The following is a 20,809-nucleotide window of genomic DNA, read 5'->3' on the forward strand; positions in this document are numbered from 1 at the left end:
TCATTTATTAGATGTAGGTACTTGATAGAGAACTGTTCCTGAATTTAAGCCACAGAGCAGACCAGGTGAGGAGAGAGCTGGGGAAACGTAGCATGATAACAAGGCTTTGTGGTTTGATGGAGTCAGCCCCAGGGTGCTGAAAACATTTGCCAGCCAGCTTTGTGATGATTTTTAGTACTTGTTCTCATTTTCCGCGAATTTGCAAAAGGTTCCCTATTGTGGAAAACCCCATGTGTGGTCACAGTGCCTAAGAAGGGGCAGTCCAGTGCCCTCAGTCTTTAGACCAGTTGCACTCACCTCATAGGTATGGAGGATGCTCTGATCTATATGTTCCACAGAGCCTATTCCCACCTGGATAAAGCCAGTGCACCACTTTCAGGATTCTGTTCTTTGATTCCTCCAGTGTATTACACACCTTCTTGCCACAAAGACTAGGGGACAAGTTAAGTGTTTTGAGTCTAGATGCCCACGTGGTCTCCTGGATCATGGACTTACCTTATCAACAGATGGCAGTTTGTGAAGCTAAAGGGCTGGGTTTCAGAAATGGTGGTGTGTAATAATGGGAACCTCAGGGAACTGTCCTGTCTCCCTTCCTGTTTCCCATCTACATGACAGACTTCCAGTGTAATACAAGCTCTTGCCATCAGCAGAAGATCTTGGACAAGTCCTCCATCATATGTTGTATTGATAATGGAGACATGTCGGAATAGAAGAGACTGGTGGGGGACTTTGTGCAAGGGGAACCACCACCAGCACCTCAATGTCAACAAGATAAAAAAAAAGGGTTGCGAGTGGATTTCCAGCATGATAAGGAGCCCTTGAGGCCAGTCATCATTGAAGAAGACTGTGGAAGTAGTGTAGAGCTACATGTACTTGGGGGTCAGTATGAACAGTAAACTGGACTGATCTGACAACACAAATGCACTGTGTAAGAAGGGCCAGTGTAGTCTGTGCATCCTGAGAAGATGTGGGTCTCTTGATGTGTGCAGCAAGCTGCTAGAAATGTTGAATCAGTCTGTTGTAGCTAGTGTGGTGTTCAATGCAGTGGTCTCCTGATGAAACAACTTGATTTCAGATGATGCAGAACGCCTGAGCAGACATATTAGTAAGGCCATCTCCATCAAAGGACTGATTCAGGACACTCTGGAGGCTGTTGTGGTAAAGAGTATGGTGGTCAGATTGGATGTCATCACGAACAATTCTGCCCATCCCCTCCAGGGGCCCTTTCTTGGAGTACTTTTATCCAAAGGCTTATTCCTCCATAGGGTGATAAGAAACGCCCTTGAGGATCTTTTCTTGCTGTGGCCGGTAGGCAGTTGAGTGCTTCTCCGAACATTCCCTTTCTTAACTATAGCTAGAAACAATCGAAAATAGTACAAACTTAAATTTACTAGTTACTTTTTAGCATAATATTTGATGTACTGTATGTGTTTATTCATCTGTATTGTTCTTTGAGTCAACATCAGTGTGTTTTATGTTTTTTGTTTTGCTGTAGAATGCAATTTATATATTTTTTTGGGATCAGTAAAGTATATTTAATCGAATGTAAAAGGTGCTTAAAATGAAGCACACCACTGTGACTCCAGACATCTTGTATTTAGTGATGAATTTTGACTCAGGGTTGTTTGTTTTCGAACTTGGTTGGACTGAAGTATGGAGACTGCAGAAGCAGTTACATTAAGCTATGTTCATAAATTCATTTTTGTATTCCTGGACATCCCCAACCTTTTGGCATGCAGCTTAATGAAGGGATATCTCTGATCAATGGTGATGTTGCAGTAACTGGTGGCATTTAAACTTTGTTTTGCTTATGTCAGCTATGTCCTGAAAACATATCCTGTGCTGTTACACTGGCACCATTAGTCTATTCTGTTGATGTTTTCCAGGACTGATTCTTTAGGAGGTTTCATCATATTTCGGTCTTCCTATCAGTGTTAAGCCGGATTTATACATGATGCTGAAAACGCTTCCACGTGTTCCCAGCACTCTTGACGCATCCCCTGAGTATGTTGTCAGAAATTAGCGCAATGCATGCGTGAGTTTCGAGTACCAGCAGAAATTTGGGTGACATAGTTTGTTCAATTTTTGGTATGCAACGTTAGCATTGTTTTAAATTATCAACATGGCTGAATGCTTTGAGGAAGAGCTGATAGAGCAGATTAGAAATTATCATCTTCTTTATGATGTAACAACCTATCTCCATAGTACCAAACATGAGAGAGCAGCGCCAGCTCTTTGAAAATGGATGTGGAAACCGGCAAGACTAAATGGAAACAAATTTGAGACAGATATGTCTGTGCAAAGCGGAAAATTGTCTGATAAAAGAAGTGGGGGATTCTCCCGAAGGTGTGTGTTGTCACTGTTGCTGTCTCATTTTGCACCTTCGCAACAGCATCAGAACGCAAAGAAGTTTTGTCATCAACATCTTCTCTCAACTCACAGCACAGCTAAAGTGAGTGTTGTTTTCTCACTGTGATAATGTCTCACTGCTACCTGGTGGAATCCTTCAGGTTTATGAAAAGTATGCATACAAGTATAGTCAGTGCACTGCTTGCATAGCAGCAGCATCCTCCGGTACATGCGTTGCATCAAGTATATTGTCTGGTCTAAGGAATAGTGTTTCTCTAATTCAGCTGTCCAATACGACTGTGTGGCCTTACTTTTCAGTGACATCAATGGAACTTGGTTGTGTGCACCATCAGCTTCAAAGTACGTTGATATTCTTCTTTTGGCACCTTTTTTTTTTTTTTTAATATATATAATGGGCTAGCCCATCTGTTATTCTATACTCACATCGTCCGTATTTCTCAAGTCTTTTTTTGACTACACAAAGGCCTTTTGATTTAAATTTGCTTTATTTTGTGTTTTTGCCGTTCAGTTTTCTTACAGTGATGCGACACCAACGCGAGTAAGTCTTTCCTGATATACTCGTGACCTCTTGTCTAGCACTACCTCCCTTTCCTCACTCAGTCACTTCCCTTTAGTCTTTGCCATTCTCCCTCTCGGAGCCACTCGCACACTCTCCTTTGGTACCCAGCAACCTCCTTGTCTGCGTACTGTATGGGATGTTGTCAAGCAGTTGGTTAAGATTTAAGTCCAGATGGGCCTGATAGAGTGGCCCATCTATGTTCAATAATATGTATGTTTTGACTGTAAACTGCAGGTGCATCACTGAATACAAACATCCATGATTTGACCCTATATATTCAGAGTTTAATATTCTAGAGTACAAAAGGGCAATAATTTACTTGAGTAAGATACTCTATCCTCCTATTATCTGATATTCTCCAAGCCTCTGTTTTTTTTAATATAAATTAATAAATAATTTATTAAATTAAATAACAATACATGCAAAACTTTGAAAAAAGCTCAATTAGCACAGCCTGTTAAGCTTCAAAAACATGATTTAAGATAAATATTTATACTGAATCATCTATGCTGTCACTGTCCTGCTCCACTGACAGTTTGAGGAGATCGTTCCTCCCCCAAACTATGCGACTGTTTAATTCCATCCGGGGGGGGGGGGGGGGGTAAACGTTAACATTTAACATTATACATAGTTATTGTCTGTTTTTCACCTGTATTATTATCATTCTTTAATATAATTTATTGTATCAGTATGCTGCTGCTGAAGAATGTGAATTTCCCATTGGGATTAATAATATCTATCTATCTATCTATCTATCTATCTATCTATCTATCTATCTATCTATCTATCTATCTATCTATCTATCTATCTATTATACAGTGCCTTTCATTATCTATCTATCTATCTATCTATCTATCTATCTATCTATCTATCTATCTATCTATCTATCTATCTATCTATCTATCTATCTATCTATCTATCTATCTAACGTGGAAGAAGTAAGTCGTACACTAAGTGACCATTGTCGCACACCCTAATGATGACAGTGTAGCCTAAAGTTTCTGGAAAATAACTTGCTCCCGCATTTATCATCTTTACTACATTTTGCCCCAAAATTTCACTTTTTATGAATGTCAAAATATATTTAATGATTTTAATGAGCAAGATTTTAAATGAATAAAGCACCTTTGTGATTTAACACCAGTCAAAATTGGGTGATATCTGAAAAATTGATTTTGGTGTCCACTGGTGTCTTTTCAGATGGCAGGATGTTGGCACTCATTGTTATCCTCAGTCAGTCATTTTCCAACCCAGTACACAGTAACACACTAACTCAGGGTCATGGGGGTCTGCTGGAGCCAGTCCCAGCCAGCACAGGGCCTAAGGCAGGAACAAATCCCAGGCAGGGCACACACTAGGGACAATTTAGGATCGCCAATGCACCTGACCTGCATGTCTTTGGACTGTGGGAGGAAACCCACACAGACATGGGGCGAACATGCAAACTCCATGCAGGGAGGACCCGGGAAGCGAACCCAGGTCTCCTTACTGCGAGGCAGCAGCGCTACCACTGCGCCACCGTGCTGCCCTGCTATTCTCAGTGTATCTTCTAAAACTGTTTTATTAAAGAGCTAGTTGTGACATATAATATTAAACTAACTATGCTGCAAGGCTCACATGACATCATGATTAGCCATTCAGTGTAAACTTGTATGGTTGAATTTGATCTAAAGTACAGTACATTGTGTTAGAAAATGCTAGTGTTGAATATAGCACTTTGCAGTGTAGTATGGATCTGAGACAAAGTGTCAAATTCTTTCACTCTCGATAGTGCTTTATAATCTGAATGTGACAAAGCATGTATCTTTTCTGTCCAGTCTTGCATAAAAGCTCAACTACACAATTTAAATGGTCCTTCTTTTCCATGCTATCCAGTGTCCTCCAGGATCTTCACCTTGACCAAACCCTGCAACAAAATTGGGCATTTGGTGTTGGTGCTCTTTTTAATAACTTAATAACGGTTATATTTCAACAAGAAAGAGAAGGAAAAAGTGAAAATGCAGTACTTTTTGGTGACGATTTAAAAAAAAAATAAAAAAATCGGAATAAGGGATTGATACATTGTAAGGCATACTTCATCACTGAGTTAATGCTTAAACGGAAGGTTGCCGGTTCGAATCCCGTAAATGCCAAAAGGGACTCTGCTCTGTTGGACCCTTCAGCAAGGCCCTTAACCTGCAATTGCTGAGCGCTTTGAGTAGTGAGAAAAGCGCTATATAAATGCAAAGAATTATTATTATTATTATTATTAAACGTAATTTTTATGGCTTAGACAAAAAAAAGAGACAACTGTTGAAGGGAAAATGCACCAATGTACAAACTTATATAGGGTTTGTGTGTGATGTTGTGTACTGTGTGTCTGTGCTGCGCAGACTGGGTGGTGGCAGGATATGTCATTGGTCAAATAGGGTGGAGATGTACATTCAAGTAGGAATGGAATTTTCTGTTATGTTCTGTTTTTGTGGTGTCTTATTCAGGCCTGTGTTTAGAGAAAATAATAATGACCTTTAGCTTCAAATGCAAAAATAATCCTTCAAAGATTAAACATCCCCCCCACCCACATTAAGTAAATAAAGCCTTTTTTTCATTTGACAGTTCAATCTTTTCGCAAAATGTTATTTAGCAAGTTTAAGCTGCCAGACAAATGATCAAATTTTTATACTGTTATAGCTGCTAATATTCTAGGCAAGCAGCAGGTACAGTTAGATCCATAAATATTTGGACAGAGACAACTTTTTTCTAATTTTGGTTCTGTACATTACCACAATGAATTTTAAATGAAACAACTCAGATTCAGTTGAAGTGCAGACTTTCAGCTTTAATTCAGTGGGGTGAACAAAACAATTGCATAAAAATGTGAGGCAACTAAAGCATTTTTTAACACAATTCCTTCATTTCATGGGGCTCAAAACTAATTTGACAAATGACTCAAAGGCTATTTCATGGGCAGGTGTGGGCAAGTCCGTCGTTATGTCATTATCAATTAAGTAGATAAAAGGCCTGGAGTTGATTTGAGGTGTGGTGCTTGCATGTGGAAGATTTTGCTGTGAACAGACAACATGCGGTCAAAGGAGCTCTCCATGCAGGTGAAAGAAGCCATCCTTAAGCTGCGAAAACAGAAAAAACCCATCTGAGAAATTGCTACAATATTACGAGTGGCAAAATCTACAGTTTGGTACATCCTGAGAAAGAAAGCAAGCACTGGTGAACTCAGCAACGCAAAAAGACGTCCAGGGAAGACAACAGTGGTGGATGATCGCAGAATCATTTCAATGGTGAAGAGAAACCCCTTCACAACAGCCAACCAAATGAACAACACACTCCAGGGGGTCGGCGTATCGATATCCAAGTCTACCATAAAGAGAAGACTGCATGAAAGTAAATACAGAGGGTGCACTGCAAGGTGCAAGCCACTCATAAGCCTCAAGAATAGAAAGGCTAGATTGGACTTCTTAAAGAACATCTAAAAAAGCCAGCACAGTTCTGGAAAAACATTCTTTGGACAGATGAAACCAAGATCAACCTCTACCAGAATGATGGCAAGAAAAAAGTATGGAGAAGGCGTGGAACAGCTCATTATCCAAAGCATACCACATCATCTGTAAAACACGGTGGAGGCAGTGTGATGGCTTGGGCGTGCATGGCTGCCAGTGGCACTGGGACACTAGTGTTTATTGATGATGTGACACAGGACAGACGCAGCCGAATGAATTCTGAGGTGTTCAGAGACGTACTGTCTGCTCAAATCCATCTAAATGCAGTCCTATTGATTGGCCGGCGTTTAATGATACAGATGGACAATGACCCAAAACATACAGCCAAAGCAACCCAGGAGTTTATTAAAGCAAAGAAGTGGAAAATTCTTGAATGGCCAAGTCAGTCACCTGATCTTAACCCAATTGAGCATGCATTTCACTTGTTGAAGACTAAACTTCAGACAGAAAGGCCCAAAAATAAACAGCAACTGAAAGCCACTGCAGTAAAGGCCTGGCAGAGCATTAAAGAGGAGGAAACCCAGCATCTGGTGATGTCCATGAGTTCAAGACTTCAGGCTGTCATTGCCAGCAAAGGGTTTTCAACCAAGTATTAGAAATGAATATTTTATTTCCAGTTATTTAATTTGTCTAATTACTTTTAACCCCCTGAAATGAAGGGATTGTGTTAAAAAATGCTTTAGTTGCCTCACATTTTTATGCAATCGTTTTGTTCACCCCACTGAATTAAAGCTGAAAGTCTGCACTTCAACTGCATCGGAGTTGTTTCATTTAAAATTCATTGTGGTAATGTACGGAACCAAATAGACAACTTTTTTCTATGTCCAAATATTTATGGACCTAACTGTATATAGTCTCCATTTAAATTATAAAGTATATGTGGGCCATTACCTATATGGACCATTTCAGAGATGTCAGCCAGCCTTTGAGAAGAAAAGAGAGTTGCTGGAGGAAACTGTTTAACAAAACACAAACTTTCATGCTGTTCCTTTATTTATTATCTGAATAAAATGTATATTCTCTTTTTCTATATCCATTAAATACTATTTATACATATTTCTATTTTTGCAGAAGCTGCTTTTTCCATTACATGTCTATATTTGGAGCAGTGTGAAAAGCTAAGGACATGTGCACCACTCTTGATAGCCCATCTGTTGCAGATAGAAACACTTGGGGATGGGAATTGTTGCACACCGTAAGCTACTGTATCTGACAGCCCTTTTACTTACCAAATGCTTGACCTGCATTCTGTTTTGCCTTCAGAATTGCCTGTGAGCAATTGTAAACAGTTGGCTGGATGTGTTGTATGTTTAGTAAGCATTTGACTCCTCTACTCCCCCACCTCCATCTCTCTCTCTCTCTCTCTCTCTCTCTCTCTCTCTCTGGGGACAAAGAAGGAGGTAGGGACAGAGTAGTTTCACAGGGGCCTCATGAATTATTCATGAGATGCCTCTTTGATTGGAATCAGCTGGAGAAAGCAGCTTGTCCAATGTGATCACAGACTGGCGTTGCGCTTGGAGCTGCAAGCCCAGGCAAGTAACAAGCTCCTGTTTGCATGCTCAGGCAAAGGTGCGCATGCCGGCTTGCAACTGCCTTAACAGTGGGATTACTGCGGACATGTAACTGGTGGAGGGATCCCAAATAACACAGTACAAATGCATTCCTGCTGGAAAATGAAGCTTCAGGTAAGCGAGAGAGTCTGTATGCCAAGGCTGCTGACAGCAGCGGGGATTTCATTTGTGTGGTGAGACTAGGCTTACATCATGAAGTGTCGCTGAAAGGAAAAAAAAAAAGTAGCGTAACCATGGATGCTGTCAGTCGGCCTCCTTCTAGGGCTTATAATTAGACTGCTTTGTTTTCATTTTGCATTATTGTTTTAAGGGCACGGGTTGAAAGAGCAAGTAGGGGATATTCTTTCATTTATATTTAGTGAGAAAGGTTTTGGTACACTTAGCTGGGTTTTGTATAGTAGTAGTAGTTTACCAGCTTGTATCTCGTACTCCATGCTGTTCTTTTCTCTAGCAACGCAGTTGTCAGGCAGTCTCAAAAACTGACCTATTTGTGTGTGCCGCTAAAATTAACAGCTGTTAGATTAGCACAGAGCAAATAAAGACAACAATGTCTGTACACCTCATTAAACATGCGATTTTAAAGGAAGTGATTTACTTAATTTGTTCAAGCAAGAAATTGGTCACCTCACGGATTTACTTTGGTTAGCTGGTCAAACTTGGCAGCACCAGTCTATAACAGACATTTAAGTACAGTATGGCAGTAACAAAGAATCCCAGTTGTAAGTTGACAATGACATCTTTGTTAAAGACGGCTGCGTCATGTTCCCTTGGTTCAGCTGTCTTCATAAGTCACAAATATTTGCTTTTGTCGTGAATGTGTCGATTCCAGCGCCTGTGACTGATTAAGAACGAAAGAGTTCTTCCTAGCGGCCACTGACACATAATCAGCTTTTAACTGGCAATGCTATTGAGCTGCCTAAGAAACTTGAAGGATTGGGGTGATTTGGCAAAGCACAACACATCAGAGGGCACAAAGTAATTCAATTTAAAAAGTAAAAAAAAATACTATAGAGAAGCGGGCATTGTGAATTTGCAGTTTCAGCTTCAGGCCTCAATCCAAAGCTTAGCAAATCGCATCCCAAATGGGTGCACAAAATCAATGGCTTTGTGTGAAATCCCCAAGCAGAAGATTAGCGATCACATGTCTTAGTGAAGCCGAAATGTAAAATACATGCTGGGATAAAGGTGGAAGTGTTGCTAAACAAAAGGGCTAACTCCTCGAAGTTCAAATGATGCAGCAAATGTTGTTCTGTGAAATTTAGTAAGAAATCTTGAGACAAGGTGTTTAGTGTCTGGATTAGTGTAGCTCTGTGAAAACTGCAAGTGTCTAGCATGAACAATAGATAAAGAAAGTACAGCCAAACTTCACATTTTGAACGGTCAGTTAATTGCGTTTTATTCTGAGTTGAAGGTTTGACGTCCACAGTTTCCACCTAGAGTGTTTGTGTTTGTCTCATTTACTGGTTTATGTTGCTTTGTAATATGTATTTTTTTACAATTAGGGATGACTCAGACACAGGAGCAAAGACTGCGATGCCAGCCTGGCAATCCCCTTTTAATAATAAGCTTGATTATGTTATCAATATCAGAAAAATAGGCTCTTATTGTCCTCCCTCTATCAGGTCCCTCGGATTAAACACCCTCTTCATCTTGGGAGCCGAACTTATAGCAGTCAGCCTGGAATAACTTGCATGTCTTTAGGCTATGCAAAATGATTTTTAGCGACTTTCCAAAGAGAACACTGTGCTGTATGGGTTTATGAGTTTAGTTTAATTGTGTCCCATCTTTTTACAGTTGAAACAATTGCAAGTTGTGTGTTTTGTTCATGCCACAGTGAGCCTTTGGTAGGCTTTTAGCCTGCAACCCTGTGTTCTATATGTGCAGTGCCTTACCCACTAGCTGAACCCCTTGCTTGTCTAGCATGGTATATAACATATAAATTATATAGATTCACTTCTGAAGGTTGTTTCATTTGAAGTTATTTGCAAATCCTGCATGTCAGAGCAAATGTGAAGGAGCTACAGAAACACTAAATTAGATTGTTTCTTCATAAGTGGTAGTCGTTGAAGTAAATCCCAGTACCTTAAATGTAACAGCAGGCAGGCAGGCTTGAGGATACTGTGTTCAAGTACGTTCCCAGCTAATGTCTGTGAGCAGTTTGCACATTCTCATTGTTTTGGGGGGTTCTCCAGGTGCTCAGATCTTCTTTCATATTCTCAAGACAGGCATGTTAGGTTAGTAGGGCCAATGTCAGCATATGTGGGTGAGTGTGTCCTATGATGGACTGGGTTCCTTTTCCGCCTTTGCTTCCTGCTTTGGCCCGGATGCTAAGCTGATGATTTTCTCCATAAGTGATTTTCAAAGCATTAGTGCATGGCATAAGGTTCCTTGTACCTGTGGAGCACCGGTAGCTAAAATAACTTGCCTGAGATTGAAATGATCTCCTTGTGATTTCTGATTCAGCACCTTTGATACTTGGGGCACCATGCCCCTTCTAAAATAACTTGTGATTTTGCTCTCATTGAAAGATATTATAGAAGATTGAAATAATAAGGATTCTGTCAAGGAGTGAGTTATATTTTGAACAACTCTATATTGGTTATCAGGGCCCATACATGCAGCTTTACAAACCTGAGAAAAAATTTAGTCTGGTAGCCATCCATCCATCCATTTTCCAACCCGCTGAATCCGAACACAGGGTCACGGGGGTCTGCTGGAGCCAATCCCAGCCAATACAGGGCACAAGGCAAGAATCAATCCTGGGCAGGGTGCCAACCCACCGCAGGACACACCCACACACCAAGCACACACTAAGGCCAATTTAGAATCGCCAATCCACCTAACCTGCATGTCTTTGGACTGTGGGAGGAAACCAGAGCGCCCGGAGGAAACCCACACAGACACGGGGAGAACATGCAAACTCCCTGCAGGGAGGACCCGGGAAGCGAACTCAGGTCCCCAGGTCTCCCAACTCTGAGGCAGCAGCGCTACCCACTGCGCCACCATGTCGCCCTAGTCTGGAAGCCAGAACCTTTTATTTTCATTAAGCTCTATAATAAAGTGCAGCACATTACAAGGTTGCTTTTTTTTGGATTTTTTTTTTTTTTAATTAGCTGTGCAGGCCTCGTAAAGAACAAAAGTCTCCTTCCTTTGAATTAAATCTACAGCCTGTCTTTAGGGGTGGCAGGGTCGTTGGTGCTTTGGGTTGGCGGCTAGGTAATGCTCCACATTTGTTCATAATCCTTTTGACTCAGCTGCTGGGAAGCAGGAAGTATAACAATTACAAAACTGTCCCTGCTAAAGTTTCTATTCAAAAAAGAATTTCTCCCAAATTTGCAGTCTTTAAGTAAAGTATTTTAAGTACCTTTATTTAGAGGACATGTTTACTCGAAGCAGCCATTGAATCACAAATACATAATACAACATTTTTCTAAAATATGGGCAGTTCATGTGGCTTACTCTGAGTTGTACTGTCTTTTTCCATATTGTGGATTAAAATGTCAAATTTTCTACAACTATTGGTAACTGCCAAAAAGAAGGAAACTGGCAAGTACTTTTGTTTACATTACAGTATGTTTACCTAATTTCCAAGCAAACCTTTATCAAGTCTTGATGCTATTGGTAAATCCACATTGTGCTGAAGGCATGGGCTAACTACTGAAGTCCTACTGCATCACAACTCTTGAGTGTAATGCCTTGACGCCAACCTGTCTTTTCAAGAGGCTTAGGAAAACAATAATAAAAGTGAATGGATGGCATGTTTTTTCCTCCTAAAGCACTGAGATCAACGGAAGCTGAATTCAAAACTACTCATCTACGATAATTTTGTTTGAGGGTTTCCATTATTGTTCCCAAAAGTCTACAGTGGTTGCAGGCTTTTGCTCCAGCCATTTTTTAAATGTGATGCAAGTCCTTGCTGTTAGTTGAACTCCTTATTTAATCAAATGGCTCACAGCAGCTCTTTGCCTACATAACCACGTAGATAAATTCAGAGAGATCATTATCTCTGCTGCGGTTTTTAGTGCCCTGCAGTCCATTTACTTTATACTATGTTTTTTTCCCCCCCTTCCTTTCATTGCTCTTGCTTGTTAAGAATTTACATTCTCAATTGTTGTGTGTATTTATTTATTTATGTATTTATTCATTCAAATGTTTATATTTAAGTAACATCTTTAATAGTGTATCAAACGAAAGAAAAAAAAAAGTAAGGATTCCAAACCTTTTCACGTTTCAGCAACCATAAGATTCACCTCACTTATCCAAAATAATACTGTTTGGAGTTCTGGCAATCTCTTTGGGGGCTGCCTTTGAAATATTTACAGGTGTCAATGTAAAGAAATGTATTTTTCAAGCTTGTTTACATTACTTAATCTTAACTACTTTTTATATGGGACAACTGCCTTAGATGGCAAGTGTCCTGGCTTCAAATCCCACATGCAGACAGTTTCTGTGTAGAGTTTGTACTTTCTTCCTGTGCCAGCTCAAATCTTCTCCTCATGTCCCCAAAGTGTGCTTGTTAGCCTGTGTGGCAGTTACAAATTTGGTGTGTTTTGTGGGCCCTGTGATAGATTAGTGCTTTGCCCAGTGCTGCTAGGATAGGTTTCAGCTCCCTGTGGCCCAAAATTGAAAGCTAACATAACTTTCTCAAACTCTGTGTCCTTACTGAAGAAGTCACTTTAAAGGTAACAATCTAGCATCAGTCTTTTTAATTTGGTAATTTTTACATACATTTATCATGTTTTAACTTCATCTGCATTTGCTTATACTGAATAAATTCCATTTCTGATGCAGCTCAGTGTGTACTTAGTCTAGTGCTGTTAACTTCACCTAATGGTCCAGGCATGATCTTTGAATTGTGTTCGACATTTTGAACATAGACACTCTTGACTAGTGTTACATACAGTGCAGGTGCCGTATAGCTCAACTGCCTTTTAAGACTTACAAATCTGTATTTCATTGGTTCTTAATTTCAGTCCTGCGGACCACTGTAGCTACAGATTTTTATTCCAGCCAATTTCACAAATCAGTATGTCATTTTACCGTTAACCAATATCATTTGTTTAATTAAGTGACCTTTTTTCTCTTTTTACTTTGCTTCCAGGAAAGTGCAGTAGTGTGAGATTTACATTTATTATATTTTTTTTCTGTATCTTTCCATGCTTTATTCTGTTTTGTCATTTTCCTTTATAAGTTGTTTTTTCTGTGGAGTGTGTTCTTCTAATTGTACTCAACTAATGCCAATTAATGGTGCGCAAAGCAGACACCAGTGTAAAAATGTATCAGCGATTTCAAGATAATAATGGCTTAAAACAAAACATTTAAAAATAAATGAACAATTGAAAAGCAAAAATATTCTTGCCCATTTTAACATACATGTGTTCTTGCTTCAATATTTATATATTTAGTATATCCTTTTTGTGATTTTTTTTTTTTTTTTGGTTTGATAGAAAAAAACACACACACACACGTGAACTAGGAATTAACAGGTTGCTTAATTAACAAAGAAGTCCAGTTATATAAGACATTAGATGGAATGAAGACTTACAGCCACAGAATGCCCCCAACACTGAACTTAACAACCATTGGTGCACACCCCCTTCACAGAAATGTGTAATTATACTTATGTAAGAATAGGAAGAGATTTTAAGTTGGTTAATTAGTCATCAGTTTTGTCTTCTGCAATGCTGGTAATTAATTAAATAATCGCTAAGGCTCCTACTTTGTTTACTTTACCTTTTGGTGTTGTAGGAAGTGTGGTCTCCAGCTGTTAGACTGAAGCACACTCATTTTAAGATACAGAATAATACAGTTTATTGATAAACACAAGGCACAAGGTGGCTCTGTGGATAAAGATCTGTGCTGGCATCTGGAAGGTTGTAAATCTCGTTACTGCCAGAAGGGATCCTACTCTGCTGAGCCCTTAAACAAAGCCCTTAACCTAAAAATTGCTTCAGGGATATATATATATAAAATATAACATAAGACAGGACACAATACTGTCTTAGAAAGACAAACATAAAGCATGGAAGAGCATGGCGGTTTTAGCACAGAAATGAAGAATTTTATGATATTGAGTGTTTAAAGATGATGTCCGGTGTTTTGTGGAGTTGTTGCTGCTCCAGTTTCAAGTGGAGGATTATTCTTACATTGCAAAGTGAAATATTGCACTCCAATGTCTACCTTTGTCCATAGTGTGCTGTGATACTGCTTTTCTCAGCTTGCTTTCTTCTGTGTCCTCTGCAACGTCATAGAGAAAAGCATTACTCTTTCTGGCACAAGGACCTTGATGCTAAATTTCCCTTCTTGAAGTAACGGTTGCTTTTCAGACTTCTCATACTGGCCTCGACTTGGCAGAATGGGGCTCAGCTTTCAGGTCCACAAATAGAAGAGATTGCCAGTTCCAGCTCCCCAGGGAGGCAGTGGCTCATTAGCTTTTAGGTTTAAAGGAGGAGTGGGTTTCAGAGATATTCTTTCATTTTGAAGGAGCTCCCTGCAGCTAGTTTTTGAGCGAGTGTATATCTTCTTGTGATTAGAATTAAACCACTTTCAGTTACATAGTTGGTGCTTTCTCATAGGTGTGTTATTTTGTCCACCACAGTTGTCACTTGTTAAACTGTTTCTCTTTGTTCGGACTCAAATGTCTTGGCACTTTGTGGTCTGAAAGAGTCTGCAGAGAGACCACTGCAATGATGTTAAATTAATTCTATCAGACGAAGCACAGGCTGGCCCTGGTATGAACAGTTCAGCCACTTTCTGAAATGTAGATTGGGGGAAGGTAAAGCTGGATGTCTGCACCCCTATTAAATCTGCTGTCTGAACAAGCCCAGTTTGCCACTAAAGCCAAGCTTTATTTAAGTTGATGGACTCATAGGAGGATCACAAGATACCTTTATTTATTTACTTTTCATTTTTTTCTCCTTTTACTTAAATTAATAAATATAAAAGACAGTTGGTATTTGCAACATAAACTGGTAATTCTGTATTTCAACTGTTTTTACAACCAACTGCACAGTCATCCTCAGTCCCTTTCAGTTGTAGACTTAGGAAAAAAATACAGTTGAGTGCTGCCATTTATTTTGTCATATTTATACAATTGGTACACAGTGTTCAGATTTTATTCTTCATTTCTGCACCATAAATAAGTATAGAAGTCAGGAATTAACATGTTTAATCAAAAAAAAATGGAATAAGTATTGAAAAAGCTGTCATACTTAATATTGTTAATCATAAAAGAGTAATGTTGTTGTAATTGGATAATATCCCATTGTGGGGTCTCTAGTGGTTCCCACCTCTAGTAACATATCTGAAGATCAAGCTAGACAATATCTTGTTCTTCCTCTGTTATCGGTTGTTTTTTCTGCATTCTTGTAAAATATAAGCTTGTGCTTAATATCTCTTAACATGCCTGCACTGAATAGCTGCTCCACCAAAAAACAGGACACAAGTTTGGCTTAGTGGCCTATTGTTACTAGCAAAAAGAAACCTTTAATTTTAATTGTGAATTCCAGCTCCTGAGCCACCCTTTCTCTGTTTATATTGTTTATAGCTTTTAGTGAAGCAAGCTGCTGTACTCCATAAATAGATCTGGTGGGAGAGTTTTTCTCCAGCCTCGTCTAGGAAGAGGAAGCAAACAAGATGCAACACAGTGTGACCTCCTCTGTTAACATCCTCCAGGCAAAGCTGTATATTTAATTACAGGGCTGATCTCTTATTTTATGTTTGTTGTGGTTATGAATATAGTATCCAAGCATTGAAAGCCCTACAGGTTTATTGGGATGGACGACAAAATGCTTCAGTGAAGCAATAACTTAATTTATAAAGTACACTAAAACATTATGTAAGAATTATCATCATCATACAATTTACTCCATAACTATATAGAGTGTGTTAATTTTCTTGATGAGATAAATGGTGGTTAAGCACATACATACAGTAATTGGCATTTTCTTGTACTGAAAGTTTGTATTTCCAGTACTGTTTTATTTTATTATCATTAAGTTAACTTTATTATAATTAAAGTGGGTTTCAACTCAAGCTGTCATATCCAAATAATAATACTTTTGGGGGCAAATGTAAGAAAAGTATCCGGTGATGTGAAAGCAGTTATAGTCGTGTGTTTACAGAACCCTGAGACTTTTGACAGAGTATCAAACAGAGGTGGGGTGGCTAGAACTGAGAAAGATAACAGGCTATTGTCTGCAATGATATCGAAATACGAGGAAGCATAAAGAATATCCATGATGGTAGAATCTGAGAGTGAATATTTGAAGTAACTGGGTCTTCACCATGAATTGGTTTTGAGGCTGTAGATATTCTTGATAGATAAGAAGGCAGTGACCAGTAAAGGTACAAGAGGAACTGCCTTTGAAGCTGTTGGATGTGTGATAGTCCAGTAGCAAAAGTGAAATGGAATTGGAAAAGATGCTGAAGATCACTTTTACATACATTGAAAATAAAGTCCTATATGTTACAAGATCCACAATAAAATCTTAGTTGTGAATTTTTAATGTCTCAAAAATGGTTTTGAAAATGTATAGGTTTCTCTGAGATAAAATGAAAAGTTATTGCCCCCCCCACCCCCCCAAACCCCCCAACCACTAATCAGTCTTGCTTAAGGTTTCGCTTTCCTTCCTGCGGAGCAAATTCCTAAAGTTTTATCACACAACATGCTTTATTTTATTTTTTTTATTGTTTCTACTTGTAAAAGAATTAAAAGTTCTCAATGTCTACATCTAAGTCACTAAGCATGTTTCTCCATTTCCTAATGCTTTTATCTTGACTGCTTGATCCTTTTAGAAAGATGCCTTAGTAGCACTGCCTGAGGTAGATAATTGTGTTCAAACTCTTTTTGCTCAGATTTCATATGGTTATTTAAGACTATTTAGAAACTGGCAATATATCCCTCCGTTCCTGCTAGGAGTAGGCGTCATATAGATTATAATTAGAGTTCACCATTTACACACAGGAAAAAATATTCAAACAATTAAAACATAATTTTTTTAGCAATTTGTTAAATGTCAAAATTTGAGTGATGACAGTATCTCCACATTAGAGACGTGTGTCACTAATTTGACATTCAACATCATTGTCCACACCTTTCTGAAGCAACAGTAGTGTTGCTGTTCCTGATGTGCATTTTTGGTTTTGTAGTGGCCACACACAGCCATGTAGATTATAGTGTGTCAGACAATTACTTATTCCAAGCGGAGAAAAATGTTTTGTTGCAATTTGAACCTTGATGTACCTAAGACATATAAAATATGTTGTTAATGGACATAACTGTAAAGTAAAGTTGACAGAGAAAATGTTTACCAAGGAAAGAATTGCTGCAGCTATTGTTGCAGTCTAGGGCTATATCCACACTTCTGCATTTTCATTAATAAACTTTGTTTTTAAGCAAAATCTGTCTCGCGTTGTTTATGAAAGTATTTCAGGATAAACCAAAACGGCTGAAAACGCATATGGCCCAGCTGTTCATCTACATTGAGCATGTGTGTATTGGTGGGAACAGGAAAAGAAATTGTCCTCCTCGCTAGACATTAATTTGCAGCTTGTGTTTACACAGAGAACACCAATGTCAAATATGACAAAAATGGTTTTATTTGCATTGTCAATAAGGTAAACTTTATTGACAGTAACACACAAGTATAAGGTGAGCAAAGAGACTGAGAAAATGTACAGAGCAGGATCTAATCAGGGAAGACTCGCATAATAAACATGGATCAATTGGAGCACAATTAGAGTCTACATTTTCAAAGCCTTCAAGTTATATCCTTGCACACTGCAGTGCTGCGCTAGCACTCTCCAGAGTTATATTTTTGAAGATGCTATCTGAAGTGTTAGTTGGGTTGGGGGTAAAAATTCTGGGGTACTGTGGATGAATGGCGAAAATGGAGATTAAGGTCTGCATCTTTAAAGTGAAACATAGTAGTGTGGACGTAGCCTTAGAAACATGCTTTATCATTTCCACACAGAAACAGACCAAGTTGAGTGATTTTGATGCAAAGAAAAGTGCTTATATGTTGGTGTATAAAGATATAAAATTAAACTTTGAGCTCCCCAAGCATTTTCTAAATATAGCATTTTTTCAATATTTGTAATTGGTAGCCCAGTAAGTAAGGGATTACTAGAGCTGAAAAAATAGCACAACACTGAGACAGGACTACGCCTGACCTAAAACAGGAGCAAGAAAAAGAACACCGCTAATTGCAATACAACTCAAGGAGTCATTGTGGAAAGGGTTTTTGAGGTTTTCATGTTGTACATATGTGTAAACTTAGAAGCACTTAGTAGAGGGGCCAGGGTAAGTGAATGTAGGCTTGGATGTAATCGGTTGGGTTGGGTAAAGAACACATACTGGCTAAAAAGTGTAGCAGTTGGTCCTAGACGGTAAAAAAAGGCACCAAGATATCCAAAAAGACTTGTAACTCATTAAAGTGGCAGGAGATGACAGATAAATGGAAAAGTGTTAATTTTGTTGACGAAAACTAAGATGAAAAATACTTGGCAATGACATTTTTTTGTGTCTAGAACATAACAAAAACTAAATAGAAATGTGCCATTAATGATGATGTTTTTAAAATCATAGTTGACGAAAAACAAATGAAAATCTGTTACAGACAAATAACTGGACAATGAGCAACATGAAGCTTTTTGCTTTGCATGAATGCAGTGGTGGAATTAAAAAAAAAAACTTGCATACACGCTTTTAATTGGATAACACTAGTTAGGGCACCATCAGGAAATCACACGTCAGTCAGAATCGTGGTTCACTCCACTCCGCTATGTCGGCCAATGTGATTCTCCGGCAAGGAGAAAGTGGTCAGATATATGTAGCAAATTTAATTGCAATGCTGACGAAAAAGTTAAACCCAGTGTAAGCCATGTGGAATGACGCTCACAGGAAAGAACACTCCAAACCTTGAGAGGCTTCTAGGGGCTCGCCATTCTGAGATTCATGCCAAGTATGTAATGTTTATCTAGGTGACTACTTGCTTGACACCAATACTGTTACCTCTGGCTCTTATTCGCCCTGCTAATACTGATAAAACTTGTATTGTTTTTTTTTTTTTTTTTAAAAAAAGGCCAACACACAGACACAAACAGGATTTTATTACCAGTTTTATCCCTTTACGAGTTGCTTAAGAAACATAGTTATGCAGCTTTGAAAGCACAACCAGATGCACTCAGCATCAGATGTGAGTTTTAACTGTTTAGCATGTAGTGTCACACATTTGTTACAGCAGATGAAATCATGGGGAGATTAATCACTTTTAATACAGTGTCCTATACAGTTCTCATAAAGGAACAGAAACTTTACATTCATTCTTTGATTGTAATGAGCACTTCTACACCTGTTTGTCAGCACATTCATCCACTTTGTACCTGGTGGATACAGGTTAGTTTTGCAGGTGAAACCACCTCCCACTCGCCCACTTACAGTTATGGACGCGGTGGCAGTGACAAAACAGTCGTAGCAATTAAGAGTAGATGTAAGTTTCAAACATAGTGGCTATTTGACTTGTCTACATCACCGATGAAATGAGCTGTTCCATTTGTTAATACTAACATAAAATGCGCTTCAAACACTGAAATCCTAAATACGTCTCCCAATTAATACAGTGCAGTATGGCAAAACAGCATTGCTTAATTCCTGAATACAAATCTGCAAGCAGTAAAATTGTGTTATTCATTAGGTTTTTGAGGACAAACTAATGTTTGCGCATAATCCCTAAAATGTGAAGTACATAGTAAAAGCACTTCTGTCATATATTTGAATGGTATGTTAGTGATTTTAATGCAGCATCTCAGATAGGGTGTAATTCTGGATTTGTACATGGGCTAAGCAATAACAAAGTCTCTTTTACAAGTGACAAGTATTGGATTAAAGTAAAAAATAGACTCGTCTATTGATCTTTACTCTTTATTGAGTTTTTATCAATTTGTATGGAATGTTGTGTGATTTCAGTAAAATCAATAAAAAAAAAAAATACTCATCCATTGATCTTTACTCTCTATTGACTTTTTAACAAGCCAGTGAGGTAAATATAAATCTTACAGTAGCAAATTTTGCATACCTAATAGAGGGATTCTCTAACAAACCAAATTTTAAAAACATTTTGTAACAAAAACAGCTTTTAAGGGTTTGTTTAAATGTAAATTACCTACATAATTGAGGAATTCACTAATTCAATAGTACAGATATAACAATGTTTGAATTTTTATTTTAAGTGTTATTTTAATCAGCATTTTTCAGTTGCTGGAGAAGAACTATCAGAGAATAAATTTAAAATGTGTACATGGTCAGATAAATTAGATAGTTCATGATGATCTCATTCTTTCTAAATGCTGTGCTGAAATTAAATGTGTGCTGCTTGGTCCAGCCTTTTTTGGTAAAACCTTACAGCAGCATAACTAAGGCATGTTGAAGGCCAGAAAACTGTCAGACCAGAACTTCATGTATCTGACCAAGATCTTTTGGAATAAATCCTTTCTACACCTACTCTTCATTTTATGTTCAATAATCACTACATGTGGTTTGGCATATTAGTGTACATGTTAGTACTGTATAATAGTTTACAGGTACAGTATATTCTGTGCACATTCATATGTTAAACAAGATATTCATCCAATTTTGACTGTTTGACTAATTTACTTTTTGTTGACTAAAAATAGATTAAAACTAACTCATTAAATGAATAAATGTAACTAAAAATAAAATTCAATTTAGTCAGAAGACTAAAACTAAATCAAAATGTATTGTCAAAATTAACACTGGCATAATGGCATCTCTGCGACGATGGCAGGTGAGGTGT

General features: G+C 38.3%; 1 protein-coding gene across 7 annotated transcripts in view; it reads left to right on the forward strand.

Annotated features, from left to right (window-relative positions):
• marchf8 (membrane-associated ring finger (C3HC4) 8) overlaps positions 1-20,809 on the forward strand; it is a 201,552-nt gene that overhangs the window by 107,010 nt on the left and 73,733 nt on the right. The window contains exon 4 of one of the 7 annotated variants that reach the window (XM_051923474.1): positions 7,495-7,618. The exons of 5 other annotated variants lie outside the window; for them this stretch is intronic. In XM_051923474.1, the coding sequence (XP_051779434.1) occupies positions 7,550-7,618 (69 nt within the window). In that variant the 5' untranslated portion in view covers positions 7,495-7,549. Of the gene's footprint in view, positions 1-7,494; positions 7,619-7,838; positions 8,109-20,809 lie in introns of those variants that run through there. One more of the 7 variants, XM_051923475.1, reaches the window with a different exon arrangement.

This window comes from Erpetoichthys calabaricus, chromosome 2 (genome assembly GCF_900747795.2).
Source record: "Erpetoichthys calabaricus chromosome 2, fErpCal1.3, whole genome shotgun sequence".
NCBI lineage: Eukaryota > Metazoa > Chordata > Cladistia > Polypteriformes > Polypteridae > Erpetoichthys > Erpetoichthys calabaricus.